General features: G+C 41.1%; 1 protein-coding gene across 1 annotated transcript in view; it reads right to left on the reverse strand.

Annotated features, from left to right (window-relative positions):
* LOC309546692 (multidrug and toxin extrusion protein 2-like) overlaps positions 1 to 23,810 on the reverse strand; it is a gene marked incomplete at both ends in the record, with an annotated part of 151,864 nt that overhangs the window by 31,367 nt on the left and 96,687 nt on the right. Inside the window, 3 exons of the mRNA XM_082246406.1 lie at positions 2,640 to 2,715; positions 21,712 to 21,820; positions 22,345 to 22,412. Coding sequence (XP_082102532.1) covers positions 2,640 to 2,715; positions 21,712 to 21,820; positions 22,345 to 22,412 — 253 coding nt within the window. The remainder of the gene's footprint in view (positions 1 to 2,639; positions 2,716 to 21,711; positions 21,821 to 22,344; positions 22,413 to 23,810) is intronic.

The raw sequence follows: 23,810 nt of genomic DNA on the forward strand, positions 1-23,810 counted from the left end.
TTAATGAAGATGCAGATCCAACAATGCAGATGAGCTGATAGCCACTATCAAAGCAACCTGGGCTTCCATAACACCTCAGCAGTGCCACAGGCTGATTGTCTCCATGCCACGCCGCATTGATGCTGTAATTAATGCAAAATGAGCCCCGACCAAGTATTGATTGCATACTATAATGTAAGTGGACATATGTTTTTAGTAAACCAACATTTCTGTATTAAAGTTTTTTTTTTTATTGGTCTTATGTAATATTCTAATTTTCTGTGATACTGAATTTTGGGTTTTCACTAGCTGTAAGCAATTATTATCAAAATTAAAAGAAAGAAATGCTTGAAATATATCACTCTGTGTGTAACGCATTTATATAAAGTATATGAGTTTCACTTTTTGAATTACTGAAATAAATTAACTTTTTGATCATATTCTAATTTTTTTAGATGCACCTGTAAATTATCCATCTTAATATACCATTTATATGCATTTTTTATACAGAGAGAGGCTGAATGTTTACCAGACTTTTCTGCAAGTGATTTGGAAAATTAAAAATAAGCTTTCTAAAGATGAAGGTGGTTGTATTAGTAAAAATGAAACTGTACAACAGAGGTCAGAAACCAGAGGCGTAACTAGAACCTTCAGGGCCCCAGTGCAAGGAACCATGAAGGGCCCCCCGGACCCCTGGCCGGGGGCCCTTCCCTTCAAGCCTGGGGCTCTTCCCACTGATCCTGGGGCCCTTTATCATGGTCCCGCAATGGGACTATTTCACAAGTTCTGCAGTGGGCCCCCTTCCTGCCATCTTGGGGCCTCCCCACGGTGGTGGAATGCTAGGGCCCGGTTGGAAGTGGGACCTTTGCGATCCTGGAAGTTCACCCACTGGTGTCAGTAGTTTTTATTTTTTGGTATATTAATTGTATTATTTTTTATCATTTTATCATATTTTTTTTTACAATGTCACTGACTATGACTCTGTCCATTCAGAATAGGAAGGAGCTGGTGAATTACATCTTTACCGACCCCCTTCCTGGTTCTCTATTGGGACACATCCCCTGCAGCAGCCGGCAAGAGAGGGGAGGGAGCACAGTGGGGTGGGGGGGGGGGGGACAAAGGGGCCCAGAGACAGCAGAACACAAGTGAACTGGATAGGAGGAGTGGTGGGGGCAGCATCCAGAGGAACCAATCTCCTCCATTTTCCTCCTGCAGCTACAGGAGGAAAAAGGAGGACAGTGATTTCTCTACATGCTGCCCCCCGCTGCCCCTCCTATCCAGGTGTACAGGGGACCCGCACAGGCCCCCTGGAGCATGGGGCCCGGTTGCAATTGCAACCCCTGCAACCCCTGAAGTTACGCCCCTGTCAGAAACTATTAGAATTCTAAAATGTATTCACAAATGTAACTAAGATTAAGGTATGTTAAAATGATGCTGGAGCACAAAAAAAAAAAAAAAAAAATAGAAAAACAGGAGTTCACTGTAATGGTTCAAGGCAGAGGATAGTCTGTGTTCTACAGATTACATGTAGTTTGTTCTATTTGCAACTGTTGGCAGGGGAATCTTTATTTTTAAAGGAAAGTTCTATTCTATTGTGTTGTTCGCTTGTTCCTGACACAGTGGGCTCTTTTGTGGTGTTTACATCCTCTGTTTGGAAATGTTGGCACTGCCAGTGCAGTAATCTCCCATAAACTTGAATGGACAATATCTGTAACTTTTGAGTAAGCCCCTATTTACATGAAAGGGAAGTTACTGCCTTAGCACAGGCAGTGTGAAGGACATTTCTAAACAGAAGATGTAAACGTTGGAATTGGAAGGAGGTAAGTGGGAACTTGGGGGGAGTTTTAGCTCAGAGTATGTTGAAGTGTTAGCAAATGGAAGCTGGATATTCTTTATCTAAACTTGAACTTACCATTAAGTAAATATTTACTAATATGTACTAATTCTGCCATTCTTTAATTTTTAGCCTTGTGAAGAGGTGTCAGGATCTTTTTGCAAACTGACATGGCAGTAAGGCCTGTGAGGTCTTGCCAATAATGCACAAAACTGGTGTTGGGAGGGTCAAGGCTTGGAAGATATTGTGGGTTTGGAGGCATGAGGAAAGGGACACTTTGGACCACATTCTGAGGGAAAGCATATGTGGCTGGCCTAGGGTGACTCCAAGCTGATTGAGTGAGGTTCCTGTTCTGTAATGTTTGGAGCATTGTTCTGGCAAGCAGAAAGACCTGCCAAGTGAATGGAATGGTTACAGTGCTGTCAGATGTGCATTCCTGGAGGGTAACCCCATGTGATTGACAAGTTTCTGAGTGCCAGAGCCCTTGCCTAGAGAACCCATGAGCCAAATAACATAAGGGGATTTATAACATCTGGACTTCACTCACTACTATTTTCTGAAGTACCCTCTGCCTATATGCAAGATGCTTAGTGTCAAGGATTTGCCAGCCTAGCCCTGATGATGTATCCCAGTAAAAGCTTTCCGTCCCCTTCTGTCCCATCATTGCACATTTTTAATTCCCTATCACCAGCACAAGGCTCCCTTCCTGGTTCAAGGTGCTAATAATACTGAAAACCAAAGAAATTGTAACTGACCTCTAAATCCCTAAGGAAAATATGCTGGTTCTCTAAAAGAAGAAGAAATTGTTTATCTCCATATTACTCACCTATCAGTTGTAAACATATAACCTATGACATTTCTCAGTGCAAGTGCGGTACTGCTGACCAACAAGCAGCCAAATGCTGAAAAACAGGAAACACAGATTAGTCTAAAAATTATTTTAATATTAGAAATGCCTAGCGTTTGCTCACTAATACAATAAACAGTAAGTGAATCAAAAGTGGTGTTCCAAGCCCAAGGAAATTGTAAATAATTGATAACAAAAGACACATAAATGCATGAGTAATGTTTTTCAGATGTGTTTTAGGCTTGGCTAATAATGTGTATCTATAGTCATATTTTTAATTTTGGATAAAGTGGAATCGGACCTTTGTTAAATATTTCTTTTATTTTCTGACTAGGTCACACAAGGAAAATTTCCCTTCACTAACAGAAAGTTAAGCCCCGTACACACGTACCGATTGTCGGCCGTAAATATTCGGCCGACGACCGATCGGCCGATTGTAGGCTTGTTAGTATGATGCTTCCGACAGCCGACAGCACATTTTCGGCCGAACAGAATCTGTTGTGCAGGCATTAAAATTTTTGTTGGCCAACACCAGAACGGCCGATTGTTCGCCAGTCAGTACAGATTTCGGCCGACAGACAGCCGATTAGCAAGACTGGGCATGCTCAGAGAAGAAAAAAGACAAGGAAAGTTAACCATCACATGACATCACTTCTGCAGTCGGCTGTTGTTGGCCGACAAAATTCGTGTGCAGTCTTTTGCAGTTTTCAACAGACACGACAGCCCTGGACAAAAGACGGCCGATCGTTCGGCCGACGATCGGTACGTGTGTACGGGGCTTTAGAGAAACGATCTTTAAAGAGAAGAGAAACACCCTCTTAGGCTCCATGTACACGGGACGTTGTTAAAAGTCCCTTTGAATGCTGGAATTTTTAGGACATTTGAAACGTCCGTTAGGTCGCGTTTAGCGGGCGTTTGCGTTTAGAACCGTTCCTAGAGGTCAAAAAATTATTCCCCTTTAAAATGGAAAAACGCAAACGCTAAACGCGGGTCATCGCGTTCGGTCGCGTTCGGCCGCGTTCGGTCGCGTTTTTGCTTTTGAAACGCCGGGAAACACACGTTTGAAAGCAAATAATTGCGTTCTAAAAAATGTCCCTGAACGCAACTGTCTGCAAATGACTGTAAACGACCATGTGTACATGGACAGATAAGATAACATGGAGCTGCGTTCAGGGGCTTCTGAAAAAAACGCCCAACAGCTTCTAAACGGCCATTTCCAACGTCCCGTGTACATGGAGCCTTAGACAACTGACAATGAAGTAGGTGTCCCCATTGAAACATCCCCCTTATCTTCTGTTCCTGTGACAACTGAAAGCTTTTGGATTTCCTTTAAATTCCTGACCAAGTAGAAATGGTTACCAGTGAAGCTAAAACTTACCACCTTTCAGAGATTCAAAGATGAAGCAGTAATGGCACTACCTGACATGTATCTACACTACCGGTAGTTGTCAGATCAACTAAGAAACCTAAGCACACAGAATTCATTTATGGTTCCTCACTCTGCAGAAGCATATCTGGCAAGTGTAATAAAAATGGACCAACTACTCATTTACTTAGAGGCACTTTCACAACATTTACCTAGGGTACACATGCCTATTTCCAATCTGGCTAACTCAGCCTGGAGAGAAGTTAACCAGTTCTGGACCGGAAGGATTTGCCCCCTTAATGAGCAGGCCATTTTTTGCAATTCTGCACTGCGTGCAGTCATGCAACGCTGTACCTAAATAAAATTGATGACCTTTTTTTCCCACAAATAGAGCTTTCTTTTGGTGGTATTTTATCACCTCTGCGATTTTTATTTTTGCGCTATAAACAAAAAGTGTGACAATTCTGGAAAAAAAAAAACAATATTTTTCACATTCTGCTATATAACATTCCCAAAAGAAATGTAAAAATCGAAATTTTTTAACATTTTAGGCCAATTTGTTATCCACTACATATTTTCGGTAAAAAAAAAAAATCGCAATAAGCGTATTTTGATTTGTTTGCGCAAAAGTTATCACGTCTACTAACTACGGGAAAGATTTGTCATTTTTATTGTTTTATTGTTTTTTTTTATTTATTTTACTAGTAATGGCAGCGATCTGCGATTTTTAGCGGGACTGCGACATTGCGGCGAACAAATCCAACCCCTAACTGTCATTTTTGACACTTTTGGGGGGACCAGTGACATTACTACAGTAATCAGTGCTAAAAATATGCACTGTTACTGTAATAATGATACTAGCAGGGAAGGGGTTAACACAGCGGGTGATCAAGGGGTTAAATGTAAGCCTAGGGGAGTGTTTCTAACTGTATGGGGGTTGGACTTTTGAAATGATCACAGGGACCTGTGATCCTATATAGAAGGATCAGAGGCGCTCTGTGATCATTCCAGAGAGAAGAACGGTCAGCTGAGTTTACAACAGTCCTTCTCTCTCAGCGGGGAACGATCGCGGGTGCCCAGACAGCAATCGTTGTCCCCGGTCCCATGTATCGGAGTCCCTGCTGCTAAATGGGGGCGGGAGCGCCTAGCTGCAGGCACGCGGCCGACGTAGAGCTACGGTCGGTTTGCGCAGGAGGCCCAGCCTGCCGCAGTAAATGTGCGGCGGGCGGTCCTTAAGTGGTTTAAAAATTGTCCTCTGACTCTGACCTCTAATCAGATCTAGTTTTGTGGGACAATCCGAATCTGAAACAATTTAAAGTGGTGGTAAACCCCAAATCAAAAATTAATATTTTGCAGATTATCAATCACTTTATGTAGTAGCTGCATTTGTTTTCCTTTTTTTACTTTTTTCATTATTTTCACCTGGTGATCCAGTCAGTAATATGCTTCCTGTCTTAGGGTGTCTGCATTCTGGATGAAGTAGTATAGCAGACAGCTTTGTACAGCAGTGTTGTCAGTCTGAGGAGAGGGAAACGTTAGTCTAGCAGATTTAGCTGGATTTAACGAACAGTTAAAAACTGTAAACTTGCTAACTCTTTTTAAGCAGTTACAGCAAACAGTTTTTCCTTTTGGGGAAGCAACCTTTTTAATAAATCTCCATTTTTAATCTCGTTTTGTTTTTATTAAAATGGTTATTTTATGTTTAGGGCTATATCTACCAAAAATGGCCACATGCATTTTGTGTATTATAGATAGTATTTGTTATTTATTTTTGTATTTGCACCCTTGTTTCGAATGTAGGTAGCTGACTGATTTATGTGGCTATTCCCATTTAGAGGTTTTGCAATTTATGGTACCACATATATTTAGAATATACATATATATATATATATATATATATATATATATATATACAGTATATATATATATATATATATATTCAAAGTTACGGTATATATATATTTAGGAGTAGAGCTACACTGTGTCTTTAGTTGATCCAGAAACTCTGCCATTTTCTCTGGGCCAAAGCTAATTTAAAATGCTATGATATGTGTTTTGTGAATTCCAGTGTGTATACACCGCCTCCATGTTCATGTCAGGTATTCCACCTATTTGAAAAATTTATAGCTGACATACTGCTTCTTCCAGTTTTGCTGATGGGTGACTTAATAACTTTTTAATAGTATACAAGACAGGTTGCATCTAGACAGGCCAGTTCAGTCAGATTGACCCCCATGGGTAAGTTGCGTGGGGAGATGGGTCTGCATGACCTTTGGTGTAAATTGCATCATGTGGAGATTCGGTATACATGCTTCTCAAGGACCCACAATTCTCTCTTTTGTATTGATTCAATGCGGGGTACTTTTGAAATATTTAGGTACATTGTTTCTATTGACATTCTGGCTAGGGGCGTGTCAGATCACTCTCCTCTGCTGGCTACCCTTGGGGGTATCTCTATGGGATCATGTTGGGCCCTGTGAAAACTTAATCTGTTTTGGCTTCAGATAATCAATACACCAATGAATCTATACAATATGCTTTGAATTCTTTTCTGGAAATTAACTTAAACACTGCTTCTCTTATGACAGTATGGGACACCACGAAGGCCTATTTGAGAGGTCTCCTGATCAAAGAAATTAGCCAGGTTAAATCTGATAGCAGGAGGGAGATAAATTGAATAAATGAAGAGGTGATTGCAGCTGTGACTGTCTATGTTTTAGATCCAACTCCTGAAAATTATTCATCTTGGGTAGAGGCACAATCTAAACTTAAATTCCTTATACAGAAAAGAGCACAAGACAGTTTTTTTTTTCAAAACGTCTCATTTGGGCAGAAGGGGAAAAGGCAGTTAAACTTCGGTCTGCTATTGCTTGTTCACAAACTAATACCTCTTTTATAACCATAAAAAAATAGCGAGTGGGCAATTCTGCACTACTTCTGAGGATGTCCTGGCAGTTTTCAAATCTTTTTATCAGGAGCTTTACAGATCCAAGGCAACCTATACTAGTGCATATCTGTCTCTTCTCCTAGATTGACATTAATCTTCCCACTGTATCTCCTTCAGATAGTTTTCTTTTAGATGTTCCTATAACAATGGAGGAGTTAGAGGGTGCCGTGGCATCCCAGTCTAAAGGGATGGTCTTCCCAATGAAGTTTAAACACAATCTGGCAATATAATTCTGCCTTTTCTGTTACGGATCTTTAATGCATCATTAGTGACTAGTAGCCTCCTTTTGTTTATGATGGAAACCATTATTGTAGTACTACCTAAGAAAGGAAAGGATTTATTATCCCTGGAATCTTATAGACCAATTTCACTGCTTGATTCAAATATTACAATTTTTGCCAAAATTCTAGCCAATAGGTTGAATAAAGTTATTACATCCATTATTCATCCAGACCAAACCGGATTTATGCCCAACTCTTCAACTGCTGTAAATATAAAATGTACTTTTTTAAATATCCAGATTCTGGTTGATAACTTGTCGAACAGAGCATTGCTGCCCTTAGATGCCACTAAGGCATTTGACAGCATAGTATAAAGTTATATATGGGAGGTGCTCAAGCGTTTTGGTGTTCGGAACACCTTTTGCAATTGGGTTAAGCTTCTATTTACACATCCTAGAGCCTCTGTTCAAGTTAATTGGAGTATGTCACGTTCATTTCAGTTGTTTAGTGGAACCAGACAGGGGTGTCCATTATCACCCGTTTTGTTGTCATTGGCCATAGAGCCCCTTGCAGCCCTGCTAAGACAAACTGCGGGGGTGAGGGAATTCTATAGAGGAAAATTTGAGGAAAAAATGCCTCTGTATGCAGATGACATGTTGCTATATTAGGAAAAGATACTCCGGGATCGCTATCTACTGCAATGTCTGTTAAAACTTAGTTTGGCACCTTCTCTGGTCTCACAATAAATTGGAATAAATCTTTGTTGCTCCCGTTGGACTCCTTACAGGGCTCCCTTTGGTCTGTAGTGTCAAAACTTAAAAGCAGAGCAAAATTTAAATATCTTGGGGTAACTATTTTTAAGTATCCTAGAGAATATATTTCTCAAAATTTGTAACCTCTAGTTCAGAAATTCAAATCCCAGGGAAAGGTTTGGTGCAAGCTGCCACTTTCGATGGCTGGCTGCACCATTCTCATAAAAATGGTACGGATGCCTTAGTTAATGTTTTACTTGCATAGCTCTCCCTGTTGGATTTAATTTAAATACTTCAAATAATTTACTATGATCTTTCGGAACCTGATATTGTGTAATAAACCTGCTAGAATTGGATATAAATTCCTACAATATCCAAATGACCAGGGGGAGGAGGCTGGCTGGGGCTATCAGCAGCACCAAATCCCTGGCTATATTTTTTGGCAACTCAGGGGGAGGGTAGGGACCAGTAAAAGATTTATATACTACCTGCTCTGCAGTATTTCTGAATACTTCTGAATATTTCTGAATATTCCTGAAAGGTTCAGAATATTTTTGATTATCTATGAATGGCTTTTTGAGTAACTGTGAATATTATGGGAAAACTTAATGTAATTAAGAACGATGATTTGAACCTGATTTTTGTTGTTAGTGTTTACTTGTAAAATTTTCAAAAATAAAGAATAAAACAAACAAATGCAGATTTTTTGTAAATAAAAAAAAAAAAAAAAAAAGGTCTGTTGCAAAGTAGAAAACTGCTCTGTGGTCAGATGAATTGAAATTTGAAATTATTCTTGGCAACCATGGGCACTGCGTCCTCTGGACTAAAGAGGAGAGGGACCTTCCAGCTTGTTATCAGCGCTCAGTTCAAAAGCCTGCATCTCCAATGTTATGGGGGTGCATTAGTGCAAATGGAAGCTTGGACACCTGGAAAGGCACCATCAATGCTGACAGATATATCAGCATATGCTCAGATCCAGATTCTGTCTTTTTCACAGAACATCTGCATATTTCAGCAGGACAATGCCAAACTGCATACTGCATCTATGACTATGATCTATGGCTTTGTAGAAGAGTCCAGTGCTTAACTGGCCTGCCTGCAGTCCAGACCTTTCAAAAATAGCATATTTTGAAACAAAAAATATGACAAAGAAGGCCCAAGACTGTTGAGTAGTTAGAATCCTATATCAGACAGTAATGCGACAACATTCCTCCCTGAAAACTCCAATAACTGGTCTCTTCAGTTTTCAGATGTTCAGAGTGATGCTACACCATGGTAAACATGGCCCTGTCCCAACCTTTCTGAGATGTGTTACTGCCATCAATTTCAAAATTACCTTATTTTTTTTCCTAAAGTTTTACATTTTCTCAGTTTAAACATTTGATATGTTTTTTCTGTTTTCTATAGTGAATAAAATATGGTTTTATGAGATTTGCAAGTCATTGCATTCTGTTTTTATGTAGATTTTAAACAGCCTCCCAACTTTATTTGAATCGGGGTTGCGTGATTGACAAACTTGTATATGTGTTATGTTTGCAATAAACCGAGTTTTTAAAAATGGCTACCAGTGTAGCAATAACTCTTAACGGATCTGCTGAAGAAGTTGGGTTCTCCTATCGTAACTGGACCCAACAAAATCAACAACACACCAATAGCTGTCTCGGGTTTATTAAAGCAGAACAAAACCTACAGATAAATAATAGCAATTAATTAGTAGAAATGATAAAAGAAACAATAAAATTATAGTGGTGCAGTAAAACCACAAGATGAGATGAGCATGATGAGAGTCCATTCTCTTTGCCACGTGGGAAATACCTGGACTCAAAAGAACTAGGATGTAAATGGGGAATGTTGATGTGAAGGCTAAGACTGATGACACTGATGTAAAGAGGGGACTGTGATGTAACAGGGGAACAAGTACACTGATGTAAAAGGGGGGTTGTGATATGAAGGATCGGAGTCACAGAACAAATATAGGATTCGGACCTCTGTTGAAAAAAAAGTTTACTGATCGGACCTCTGTGAATGTTAATTCATTACCCCTGTCCTACAGGAATCCCCTCTTGCCAGAGGTCTACTTGGGTCTACTGAGGGCTGTATGGTAGGACACCATATACTGGCCTCCTTGATGTGTCCAAATCCTCCCTGGTGCCTAGTGGGTTCCCCCAAACCCATATCACTGACCGCACTGTTCTGGTTCAGCTTTCTTATCTTCCTGATGGCTGCACAGCCATTCTCTCCCTCTCGCCTCCCTAGCTCTGTCTTGCACTTTATCCTGTTTTCCCCTTCCCCCTGAGCTGGTGGGTGGGGCTGATGTGGCCAATCCTGTTCAAGCCCCTTCCTGACCTCATGAGGTCGCAATCATGCCTGGCTTTTGGTGCTCCCACACTTTAAAGGGGCTGCCAGCCAGGGCTACATCAGGGAAAATAGAGTAGTAAATTACTCCATCGGGATCACAGACAGCAAAAAAATCCTGATAGGTATATTCAACCCCTTGCCAGCTCCATCCAATAATAAAACCATTTTCCTGTTTAACTGCAGACATAAAACATGTTCAAAATGGTGTGTATAATACAACAATTAGAGAGAGACGGTGGAATATTAACCACTTGACGGGAAGATTTACCCCCCTTCATGACTAGGTCATTTTTTGCTATATGGCACTGTGTTACTTAACCACTTTAAGACCAGAAGGATCTGCCCCCTTAATAACCAGGCCCTATTTTGCGATGCGGCACTGCATTATTTTAACGGACAGTTGCGTGGTCGTGCGACGCTGTACCCAAATAAAATTGATGTCCTTTTTTCCCACAAATAGAGCTTTCTTTTGGTGGTATTTGATCACCTGTGCGATTTTTATTTTTTGCGCTAAAAGTAAAAAAAGAGCGGCAATTTTGAAAAGAAAAACAATATTTTTCACATTTTGCTATATGACATTCTCAAAAATCAAAATTTTTTAACATTTTAGGTAAATTTGTTTTCTGCTACATTTTTTTGGTAAAAAAAATAAATAAATAAAACCGCAATAAGTGTATTTTGATTGGTTTGCGCAAAAGTTATCGCGTCTACTAACTACGGGAACGATTTGTCATTTTTTTTTTTTTTTTTTTACTAGTAATGGCAGCGATCTGTGATTTTTTGCGGGACTGCAACATTGTGGCGCACAGATCCGACCCCTAACTGACATTTTTGTAATTTTTTGGGGGTACCAGTGACATTACTACAGTAATCAGTGCTAACAATATGCACTGTTACTGTAATAATGACACTGGCAGGGAAGGGGTTAACCCTATGGGTGAGTAATGGGTTAAATGTGAGCCTAGGGGGGAGTGATTCTAACCGTGGGGGGGGGGGAGGGTGTGGATTGAGAAATGACCATAGAGACATGTGATCCTTTATAGAAGGATCACAGGAGCTCTGTGATCATTTCAGGGAGAAGAACGGTCTGCTGTGATTACAACAGCCGACTGTCCTCTCTCAGCGGGGAGTGATCACAGGTGTCAGGCAGCAATCTGAGCCGCCTGACCCGTGCATCGGCTTCCCTGCTGCCGAGTGGGGACGGGAGCCTCTTAGCTTCCCGTGCGCGACCAACGTAGGTCTACCTTGGTTTGCGCAGGAGAGCTACCCTATTGCATTTTTGATTTACACATGGACTTTGTTTTTTGGGGTAGTTTTATGTATTGTTGATTTAAAAGGACTTTGATTAAAGGCACACAATTTTTTATTATTTTTTAACATGTTTTTTATTCTATTACTTTTTATGGTGATTTTTGGTTGCGCTGCACTGTAAGAATATTTATATGTTATTTGTAGTGTGAATGAATCAAAAGGAGTGTACAGCACCAATTTTCTATAATTGAGTATATTGAAATATTGACACAGTATTTGCATAGTGAAGGGTAGCGCTGATTGTATCTCACAATCACATACTCCTTATTGCACCTAATTGAAACTACTAGGACTTCAAATGGGGAGAACAGAGAAGCACCATCAATTAGGGGAACGCCTATTAGTAAATGTCAAATCAGGATAGTTACTTTTCCACTCTAGAAAATGCTAATGTGGTCCTTAGGACTGCAGGGTTTAGCCAAAATCCCATTGTGTGTAAAAAGAAACAATTGGCAAATGTGATTGATAGTAAAGATATTAATTTTTTTCTTGTTCTGCAAATTAATTCATTTTTAAATGAATGTTAGTGTAATGCATACTTTTTTTTCTAATGTTAAATATATCTATAAAAATTATAGTTAGGTCTTTAGTATATGACAAAAAATGTTCATGTCTAATTCAAATCTTATTAGAATATCTACTTATAATTATATGTTAATTCTTGAATCACGGTACTACTATACATACACGTGGTGCAATATATCTCAATGTGGTAAGATATATCTCAATGTTATATTAAATAAATTTTAAGACTCCATTCACACTATTACGACTTGTCAGGCGACTTGTCAGCAAACAAAGTCGCGGTCCGTCACGGTCCCATTGTGTAGTACGGGAACCGTTCCAATAGGAGCGACACAAGTCGCTCCGACTTAGAAAAAGGTTCCTGTACTACTTCGGGGCAACCTGGAGCGACTTGCATAGACATTAATTTTGTGAAGTCCTTGCAAGTCGCCCCGAAGTCGCGCTGCACGCGACTTCACAGGTCGCCCCCGAAGTCGTGCCGCTGCAGTGTGAATGCGGTGTTATGCGGAGTTCCACCCGTTGGGGTGTTTATTAAAAAAGTCAGCAGCTACAAAAAGTGTAGCAGCTAATTTTTAATAAACACACACTCACCTGTCCCACGGTCCAATGATGCGACCAGAGAAAGCCTCGGATCTCTACCTCTTCTCCCCCGCGGTGCCGGCATCTCTAGTGTGGGCACCCGGCTGTGATAGCACATGGCTTCACAGCCAGGTGCGCACTGCGCATACGCGAGTCTTGCTGCACATCCTCATTGGACGGGCAAACTTCTGGGACCTCTGACAAGTCCCAGGGAGGGACGGTGAGAGGAGAAATTCTGCTCGAGCCGCCTAGGTGGCCCGAACGGAAGTGGGAGTGGGTACCTGTCAAATCTAGGTACCCGATCCCCCCTCTCCCTCCCCCCCCCAAAAAAATGACATGCCAAATGTGGCATGTCAGGGGGTTAAGGGCACTTAAAGAGGAAGTTCAACTTTTGGGTGGAACTCCGCTTTAATCACATCTCTCTTACCGTAACAGAAATTTCCCCTTCCCCACTTAATTTTCCCAGCCTGTCTTTTGTGTGTGTACATTTAGTTTATTCATTTTCCACTGACTGCAGCTGCTGTAGTGTGCCTTAAGGATCAGTTTACACCACATGCAATCCAGTGTGTGTTTTTTTCTGCATCAAAAATGCATGGAAAGTAGGTTATATGGTTTCTAATGGCATAGTTCACACCAGTGTGGTCAGATCCAGGACGTTCCAGTTCCAGAAAAAAAAAAAAAAAAGTAGAACCTGCTGCATTTTTCCTGCACTGGACTGAACTGAAACCCAGTAAAACACATCAAAAATGCACTGAAATGCAGAAAAAACAATGGACCCCAGTACAGTGAAAAAAAAAAACAGGAAAAAAGAAGAAAAAAAGTATCTGGAATGCATCCAGAAATGCATCAAAAATTCACTGAAATGCGTTAAAAACGTGCATGCATAAACGCAGCAGGACTTATCCCAAGCCTCTTCCATCCTTTGGAATTCCCTACCCCAATTTGTCGAACTATCTCCAACTCTATCCACTTTTAGCTAATCGCTGAAAACTTTTCTCTTCCAAGAAGCCTATCCTACCTCCACCTAAAAACTGTACTTTCATTTTCTTCATCAGCTCGTCCCCCACAGTTATTACCTTTTGTGTTACTTAGATTGTAAGCTCTAACGAGCAGGGCCCTCTGATTCCGCCTGTATTGAATTGTACTGTAATTGTACTGTCTGCCCTAACGTAAAGCGCTGCGTAAGCTGTTGGCGCTATATAAATCCAGGTTTACACTGAGACCATTTTGAAATCGTGCAAGTTCAGCATTTCAGTCTGACTTCAGGTAGCGATTTCACAGACATCTTGTGTGGGTTTCTGCACAGTTGTGCAGAAACCACTTTTGGGAATCGGTGCGGCACTGCAAAGTCGGCATCGCACCGATTCAGACGGTGCAATTGGCTCTGATTTGACATGAATTTGACATTTCAAATCAGGCCAATGTGAAAGTGGGCTAATAATAATTTAAAAATGCAGTCCAGTGCAGGTTGACATGTCTTACCTATCCACCAGCTATATTCAAGGGTCCAATAAATTCAGTTTTGGAGTTGTTAAAGGTTTTTTTTTTTTTTGGTGGGAGGGTTTTTTTTTTTTTTTATTTAATGCTTTGCATGCATGCAGAGTAAAATGTTTATTTTGTAGACTATTAGGCCCCATGCACACTGGACGTTTTTACAGCTGCTGTTTTTGGTATCAGAAGTTATTTTCTGCAGCCAGTAAATTCTCCAGCATGTTATCCTATGTATCCATGCACACATAGGCTGCTATCAGCACTTTTTGGCAGGATATATTTCTGGCTGGAAAAGCCCCCCATAACTAGTGGGTTTTGAGAGTTTTTCAGCTGTAAAAATGCTCTAACTTTGACAAAAGCTTGAAAGCGCTAAAAAAAGACGGCTTTTCGGCGTTTATCAATATTTTTGAGCCATAAGCTTTTGTGGGAGTATAGTTTTGCTAAAAACAGCAGAAAAAAAGCTTTAAAAAAACGTTACTGCAAAAAGCTGAATAACTCCTTCTACAACTAGAGCTTTTAACTGATGTTTTGATAACGTCCAGTGTGCATGAGGCCAATAGCTTTATCTTTTTGTATGGATGGTAATATATTCCACTTGAGGAAAAAAGAACATTTTATTGATCCAAGATCCAAATAGTTCAATATTCTACATTTATTTGGACAGTAACAACACAATTAGGCAATTATGTGCAGTTTGTGATGATAGCTATGGGAGTTTTGATTTAGAGTTTTGTTAGATGCTGAGCACCAAGTGCAGTTTTTTGACCATTTAGGTAATATATCTCAAAAGTCCAAAAGTCAAAAGGTATGCTCAATGCACATGGCAGTACATACATAAGTATATGTACTGCAAAAAATATATGCTCCCAAAAAAAAAAAAAAGTAATATATATATATATATATATATATATATATATATATATATATATATATATAAATAAATAATATATTAAAATATGGTACTGGCATTATTTAAAAAATGAGAAAAGATAAATATTATATAAGAAGCAAAATACACAGCTCAATACAATTACAAAGGAAATGTAAGCCCCCGTTCACATAGAGGCGACCTGTGAGGCGACCTGGTCGCCTGACAGGTCGCCGTAGGTCGCTTCCATAGGGAAGCTGCGGACCCGTTCTAATAGGATCCGACTTAGAAAAAGGGTCCGGAGCTTCTTTTGGGCGACCCGGAGGTGACCGCCATAGACTTCAATGTTATGAAGTCCGTGGCGGCCGCTCCGAGGTCGCGGCGCGCTGCTCGCACCGCGACCTCGGAGGTCGCCACCCGAAGTCGGATCGCCCCTATGTGAACGGGGCCTGAGAGTTCTTAGAATATCTATGTTAGTGTTGAGAGCATAGTAAAAGGTTAGTATACAAGTATTGATGTATATGGGTATATATATATATATACAGGGCTTTTTTTCAGCAGGAACGCGGGGGAACGCAGTTCCGGCACCTCTGGCATTGAATGTATGCAAGGGGTGCTGGGATGTGCTGAAGGGTCTACTGATGCTGGCTGCTAGGGGATGTATTGTAGCTGGAGGGGATCCATATTTGCACTGCAGGGGGGTCTATTGTTGCTGGGGAAGTCTATTGTTACTGGTGAGGGATCTATTGTTGCTGGGGTTTGTCTTATGTTGCTTTGAGGTCAGTTGTTGCTGGGATAGATCCACCGTTAAGGGAGGGTCTATTGATGCAGGCTGTGAGGAGATCTGTTGTACTGTGGGATATTTTGTTGTGGGTGGTGCATTGTTGTTGGGGGGGGGGGATCTATTGTTGCTGGAGGGTGTATTGATGTTGCTGGCTGCAGGAGATCTATTTTACTGATTTTTTTGTTATTAAAAATCATTATCAAATTTCATACTTACTTGGTACCAAAAATAGTTCTGTATTCTCTATAAAGGGCAGTACTGGGAGGTGGGCAGGGGGTGGAATCAGGGAACGGTCCTCGGAGGTGGGTGGGGGGCGAAGAAAAGGAGTGAGTCAAAAAGGGGGAGTTCCTGCACCTATTCTTCGAGAAAAAAAGCCCTGTATATATATATAAAAAAAAAAATACACACACACACACACACACACACACACACACACTAGCCTCTCTATTAATTGGGCTTTCGCAAAAACAAGTTTTCCACATTTCAAACAACGTTTCCAGGCTTACGAACATTTACTTTACTATAGCACCTCAAAAAAAAAAAAAAAACAGGGAAGGCAAGTTGTCGTTTTTCTGGTCTGGGCATGCTCAGCTGTGTCACTACTGAGATGTTTGAACTAGAAGTCAATGTCTGTTTGGATTTTGTGAAATATATTACTTTAAACAGACAAATTTAGAATTCCTTTTCATTTGCTGTCTAGGTGCTATAGTAAATCAACCCCCTTATGTAGAAAATAAATTGTAATAAAAAGAAAAAAAAATTAATTTATTAATTAATTAATTAGTTTTCTTTTTTTAAACATATAAACACCAGTCAGTGTCTCTGATCACCGCCACACCAGTTATATGATTACACCTTTAAAATACTCGCCATGCCTCCTACTGATTACCTTGGACTGTCATTTGGGGAATATTTTTACTGTCCTGGCATTTTCAAGTATCAAGAAATTAGATAGGCCATCAGTGCATCAAGACTGATCAATTTTCAGATCTATATACCATAGTTTTCAGATTTTGGCCTAAATTTATGAAGAAAGTTTTTTTATTTGCAAAATTTTATAACCTAAACTAAGAAAACATTTTTTCCAAGATTTGCAGTCTTGTTTTTTTTTATTTTTTGCAAAATAAACTAAAAATCTGTGATTAAATACCACCAAAAGGAAGCTCTTGTTGTGTGAATTTTTTTTTTAATAAAAATGTCATATGGGCACAGTGTAGCCGGACCGCACAATTGTCATTTAAAGTGTGACAGCGCTGAAAGCTGAAATTTGGACTGGGCAGGAAAGGGGTGAAAGTGTCTGCATTGAAGTAGTTAATTACCATTGTTGTGTAAGTTTGTTTTTTCCTTTTTTTTTTCTTAAAAATTGTACTGCTTAATATTCTGCTAATACTTTGTGTATAAGTATTGTTTGGACCTTGAAGAAGGGGACATACCCTCATACCCTGAGAATTAACTAACAAAATGTGTATGTTAGTGCAAATGAACAAAGGTATCAAGTCTGTACTGTTTTTGTCACAAATACCGTATTTATCGGCGTATAACAGGCACTTTTTCCTCCTAAAAATTTCTCTCCTAAAATTTAGGTGCGTGTTATACGCCGGTGCGTGTTATACGCCAATAAATACGGTAATTTAGAACAAAATTTTACAGTAATGCAAAAATGATGATATAAACTATGTTACATATCTAACATCTCATATAATATATTTTTTTTAATTTATTTAATCATTTATTATGTTAAAAGAGGCTTACTATACTAAACATTGTTAATTCTCAGGATTGGAATATGTTGCATGTTCCATCTGTATTTAGGGTGGAACATATAACATGTTCCAGCTCCTGTCCCTCACTGTGAGAGTGATTCATTCTACTCTGATTGTCCTATGAGGCTGCAGGACCCCTAAACCTCTGTCTGGACAGTGATGATTAGCCCTGTGTTGATCACATGCACTTTCCTATGAAAAAAACAAAAAAAAAAACTCTCTAGCAATACACACCAAATTAAGCATGTGCAGAGTGCCCAAAGGCTCTGTATTATCAACAGATGGATTGGGGACAGTGGAAGAAGGAGAGGATCAGAAAAGATAGGATTAAACCGCCTTTTTACACAATGAAGATGATTAACCTCTTAGGTTCCACAGTGAGTATAACAAGCATGCTTTACTGCATATACACACTGATTTTACTGTTGTGGGTTTAGTAACACTTTAAGGGTATATCTCTAGTCCAACTCCCGAAGAAGTAGGAATCTACTGACCCCCCCCCCCCCTCCCACCCGGGGCAAATTTTGTGTTTTCACGAGCTGTAAGCTATAATCAAAATTTAAAAAAAGAAATTCTTAAAATAGATCATTCAGTGTGTAACACAACTATATAAAATATGAGTTTCACTTTTTTTAAATAAATTACTGAAATAAATTTAAACTTTTTGATGATATTCTAATATTTTGAGATGTACCTGTATGTACTAGAGCTGGGGTCTCCAGACTTTCTAGGCAAAGGCCCAGTTAACTGTTCCTCTGGCTTTAGCGGGGCGTGACTGTGGTCAGTGGAAGTAAAAAATGCCCCAGTGTCGGTGCTTCATCATTGGTTTTATTGGGAAGAATGGGGCCCTTTGTTGGTATCAATGAAAAGAATAGTGCCCCAATGATGGTGTCAGTATCAGTAGGGGGAATTGTGCCCAAATATTGGTGTCAGTTGGTGGAATAGAGCCCCAAGGGCCATATTAAGGCAAGCAAAGGGTCACATCTGGCCCCTTTAGCTGCAGTTTGAAGACCACTGTACTAGAGTATACATGTAGATAAAAGAAAAACGAAGTCATGCTCACAGAAATCAGATATTTGCTTTTGATTTATTAAAAAAAATCTATTCTTCTTTTCAACTATGTGCTTCAGTACAGGAAAACTGACATTTTTCTATCAAATTCTTACTGTAATTTTCCTTTCCTGATGGGCTCCATGGCAGCATATGTATGGGTTAACCCCACCTCTACTCCTCCCCTATAGGGCCCCACTCCCATAAATCTTTGCTATGAGCCAGAGGCTGCATTCTGTAACTAGCCTACTCCTGATTCTGGGAGGGAACTCCTGCTGCCATAGAGTCCATCAGGAAAGGAAAATTATGGTAAGTATTTGATAGGAAAGTTTTCCTGACTCCATGGTAGCCTACGTATGGGAAATATACAGCCATTAACACCCAGGTGGGCAGAACAAAAGAAAAGGGTTTAATTGACACTGTCAACTGACAGGATTGTAAACCAAAAATTAACAGAATATAAAGAGGCCAGCTCTACACAATAATGAGCCATAAATGTATTGATCGGGGACCACAAGTCCACGCTACCGATTACATTGGAAACCACATGCTGCATAGCCGCTCAGGATGTAGACACATTCTTGGTCGAGTGAGCGGTTACCATCTCCAAATGAGCAAAGCCCTCGGCTCTGTGAGTCTGTTGGATGGCTCAGACAATCCATGCCACAATCGTCCTAGATGAGGCACGTTTCCCTTTGCGGCAAAAATAATAAACAGGCGTTCTGAAGCCTGAAGGAAGCTGTAGCTTGTAGATTTAACTTCACAATATCTGAGAGATTCCTAGGAAGGCACTGCTGAGAGTCAAACTCAGGATTCCCTGTTTAGCCGTAATGGCTGTTGGACTTTGCTTGTGGCTTGTACCCCACTCTTTAAGGGTTTTCTGCACTACACACCTCACCAAAGATTCCATTTGCTGGAAATCACCATCCCCTTTCTCAACCGCCTGGGCTTAGTATGGTTCACACAGAAACTTGCTCTCTGGGACCTAAGTCCTGCATCCCCAGCAGGCTCTTTCCTTGGATCGGCTGACATGGCGGTGGATGTGATACCTAAAAGAGGATTCAGAGCTTCTGCCATGAAGGCTGGACCTTGACGGTGACCAATGATAACTGAATCTGAAGAATGTTGGTGAAGTGACCTAATGAGGTCTTTATCATCTTGTGCCGTGTATTGCCAATCGGACCTAGAAGGACTTTGACTTTAAAACAAACTATTTTAGAAAGGAAAGGGTTAAAAACCCAAAAGGAGTGCCCAGGCAAGTGAGGAAATGAACGGGTTAAACACACCCTTTCATTCCTGCTACATCAGGTCTGGCCACGGGGGCCGGGGGGGGGGGGGGGGGGCTGTACTGCAGCTTTGCCTGCCAATGGCCAAGCTTAAGCCCTTCATGGCACCGCTTACATTGCTCTTCTCCACCCAGCTAATAGCTGGGGACTGATTAAGCACACTTGCTAGTGTGTGAAACGCGTCTACCTGTTGTTTGCCACATTGGGATGTTCGGTTAATAAACCAGAATTTTGATAATACCTGGAGTGCAGCCATTTCTTCTATATTAATATCTGGGGACTGCTGGGGACTCCACATGGCCTTGAATACAACGCCCTTCTCCACCCCTCTATAATCTGGGGACTGCTGGGGACACCACATGGCACTGAATCCATCGCCCTTCTCCACCCTGCTAATAGCTGGGGACTGCTGGAGGCTTCACACGTCTTCCGGGGCACTGCTTGCCGAACAACCAGGCCTTGATCGTGGATCCAAGATAGGTGTCAGCAACAAGGGTGACCAGAAATGTGTGGACTGCCACAGAGAATATCAGGCACAAGTAAAGTGTAAAAGAATAACATTTTATATAAAACGCACCTCCCGAAAACTACAACTGTGTAAATCAAACCAGATAACCAAACAATAGTGACACACAGCGAATAACTGCTCAAACCAAATATATACAGAAAACAGGATAAACTAATCGTAACAGAGCCGGTGTAACGTGAGAATTACCTACCCCGTGAGAAAAACCTACCCTCGTCACTTCCGGCCAGGAACAGCTGAGCAGCGCAGCACTGCGCATGCTCACAGCCCCGGATACCTAATGAAAGAGCTGAGGACCTGACTAGTGCGCATGCGCACTAGTAGGAAATTATCACGGTGTCCGTGAAAAAAACCTACCCACGCCACGCTTACATTAAAACAAGTGTGCTGCAATATAAGTCATCTCCGCTCCTGTCCCTGTCACTCCCCTGATCTTGGCTAGTAAATATAAAAGCGGGTCTCGGCTCCGTGATTTATGTTCTCATACACCCGCCGCCGCTTTTATATTTACTAGCCGAGATGAGGGAAGTGAGAGGGACAGGAGTGGAGATCACTCGTATTGCAGCACAGCTGTTTTAATGTAAACGCCGAATTACATACAGTGCCGTGCAACCGGAAGTGATGAGGGTAGGTTTTTCTCACGGGTAGGTAATTCTCACGGAACACCGGGGTCATACACGGGAGAACAAACAGAGGGAGCTGGGAACAAAATAGAACAGGGAGAGGGTAATGGAGATGGAGTAAGCAGGTAGGAAGGAATCAGGCTGCAGGATCAGAGTTCAGGATCAGGATGCAGGGACACAGGTCAGGAGCACATGGAGACAACATCAAGTCAGTAAGAAAGAGCATGCACAGGGTTTAAATACACTTCCTGCAACCAGCATCAGGTGATGACTGACTGCATGAGCTGTCAGCATCTGGCTGCTGAGAGACACCCACTGGTGGACACTGGAACTGCAGCCTATGGATCTGGGAGCTACAGTGCCACCAGCAGGTGAGTCCTTTCCTGACAGATAGGACTTCAATCATTCTGGTCCTTGGGAGGAAGACAAAAAAGGAATGCGGCCTCTGGCTCAGAGCAAAGATTTATGGGAGGCGGAGTTAACCCATACAAATGCTGCCATGGAGTCTGTCAGGAAAAATATATTGCTTTCTACAGGGTAAACATCACCTTTTTTCCCCTTCTTATACTATGTAGCATTTCTTTAGAGTACAAAATCCTACCTGTGCAATAAAGTACAACTTTACAAGATTTTTTGGCTCGTTCGATGTCTCCAGCTCCTAAAGCAGTTCCAACCCTGATATTGACAGCCGTGCCAAAGCCAATTGGAAGCTGGGGAGAAAAATATAGTATGAGTTAGAAATCTGGCTAAGACATTGCAATTGAAGATCATTTTAGTTTACCACCCTGGTAAAAGGCTGCATTCACAGACATCACAGCTATTAACCAAGTGGACATGATGAAAAGATTTTAGTATAAGAAAAAAAATAATTTTAACCACTTAAGCCCCGGAGGATTTGGCTGCTCAAAGACCAGGCCCTATTTTGCAATTCGGCACTGCGTAACTTTAACGGACAATTGCGTGGTCGTGTGATGCTTTACCCAAATGAAATTGTAGTGACTACCATCTCCCCCCCCCCATACATATATATTATTTTTTTTTCTCCCCTCCCCCCTCCTTCCTTTGTACATCAGATATCGTGATTGCATACATGGAGCGGCTAAGGTGTATGCGGTTCCTGACAACGTAATGCTGAATTGTTTTCATGTAATGTTCATTCCTTGTTACTCATCTTTTAAAAATAAAATAAAGATTACAAAAAAAGAATGCATAAATAGTAAAGTGACCATCATACCATTGCAGCCAATGTTACCAGCTCCAACATAATGGCTTGTCCTCCTAGCTCCACAACACTAATAAGCCCTAAAAAGATAAAGGTGTCAGTAGTTGGGCAACTGTTTATACATGTTTTTGCTCTATTTGACCAACAATAACCATGTGATTAACATAATCTGAGGAGCACTGATGGCTGATAAAACAGGAAATATCAGTCAAAATAATTTTCCAAACAAAACTCGTTGTTTTCTTGTCAAAGTATTACTACTTCATCCTTGTTCTTGATAAACAGTCAGTGACTTTACAACTCTATGTGAATAAATCCCTGACATTTCACAGGGTAAATATTCAATAAAAACACCTTTTATCACAAAAATGCAGTCCTTTTGCTCCGGTCAAAGGACTGTGCCTAACCTGATAAGGGCACCTCAGAGAATATTATCCATCAGGAACCATTTCCTCAGTTTCCCCTCATGCACTCTAGCTTTCATGGAGCTCCTTAGATGATAGCAGGGAATGAATTGGGTAGAACATGTACACACAGCCATGAAGAAGGTTCCCTGTGGAGTAGGCTAAACAAGTATCATGTTGTTGCTGGGTAATATGTTGTTCAGGAGGAATAAAAAGTCTAACATATGTCCATGTGAAGCACTGTCCCTGCATGAACTGCTGAGTATTCTGTTGACGGGCTCCCTGGTTACCAGCACACATTTACTTGAAAAAGTCCCTGAATCCCTCCTTTTTTCCTCCGGCTCATCATGAACAGTCTAGGGGTGATGTTTGTTTTGTTGTTTATTGGTAATTTGGGATAATAGAAGGGAATAGTGGGATACTCCAATTGAACTATTCACATTGTTTGAGGACTTCTATCTTCAGACCTCTACTTGGAAATATGGAACAGCCAGGCTGTTAATCCACACTGCCACTAGGATGGATGGGGTTAAGTCTCTTGCTCTCTTTGCTCTCTAACAAAATGACTTGATGGACAATAATCTATCTTCAGGGTACTCTCTCTAGCATCCTCTTCCCACTGACACCCATCCACTGAATATACTAGAAGCAGGGGTGGCCCCCCTCAGGTCAGGCCCCTTGACACGAGTTACTGTACTCACTGTACTGCAGAGACAGATCCTCCAGTGTCTCCCCTCTCAGTCAGCTTCTCTGGACCTCTGGGTTCAGCTCCTCACTGCTACTCTCCAGACCCTCAGGACGACACCCTGAGGCCACATTGGCACCTCTACAGAGGAGGAGGCAGCCGCCCCCTCTCTCCGGGGACTCCGCTCCCCAATGAAAGACCATGTGCTCCCGACTTTTTATACAGTATCCCAACATGCACAGAGGCGACTTTCCCTCTGCCAATCATCAGGACTGTATCAAAAGCCCATGCACCCATTCATCAGGTTTCCTCCCACTGTCCAACATGCCTCCTTATTGGACCAGTGTGAAACACTCTCTAGACAGAATGAGTTGCACTCTGAGCACAAT

Source organism: Pelophylax lessonae (genome assembly GCF_965119305.1).
Source record: "Pelophylax lessonae genome assembly, chromosome: 2".
In the NCBI taxonomy this organism is placed as follows: Eukaryota; Metazoa; Chordata; class Amphibia; order Anura; family Ranidae; genus Pelophylax; species Pelophylax lessonae.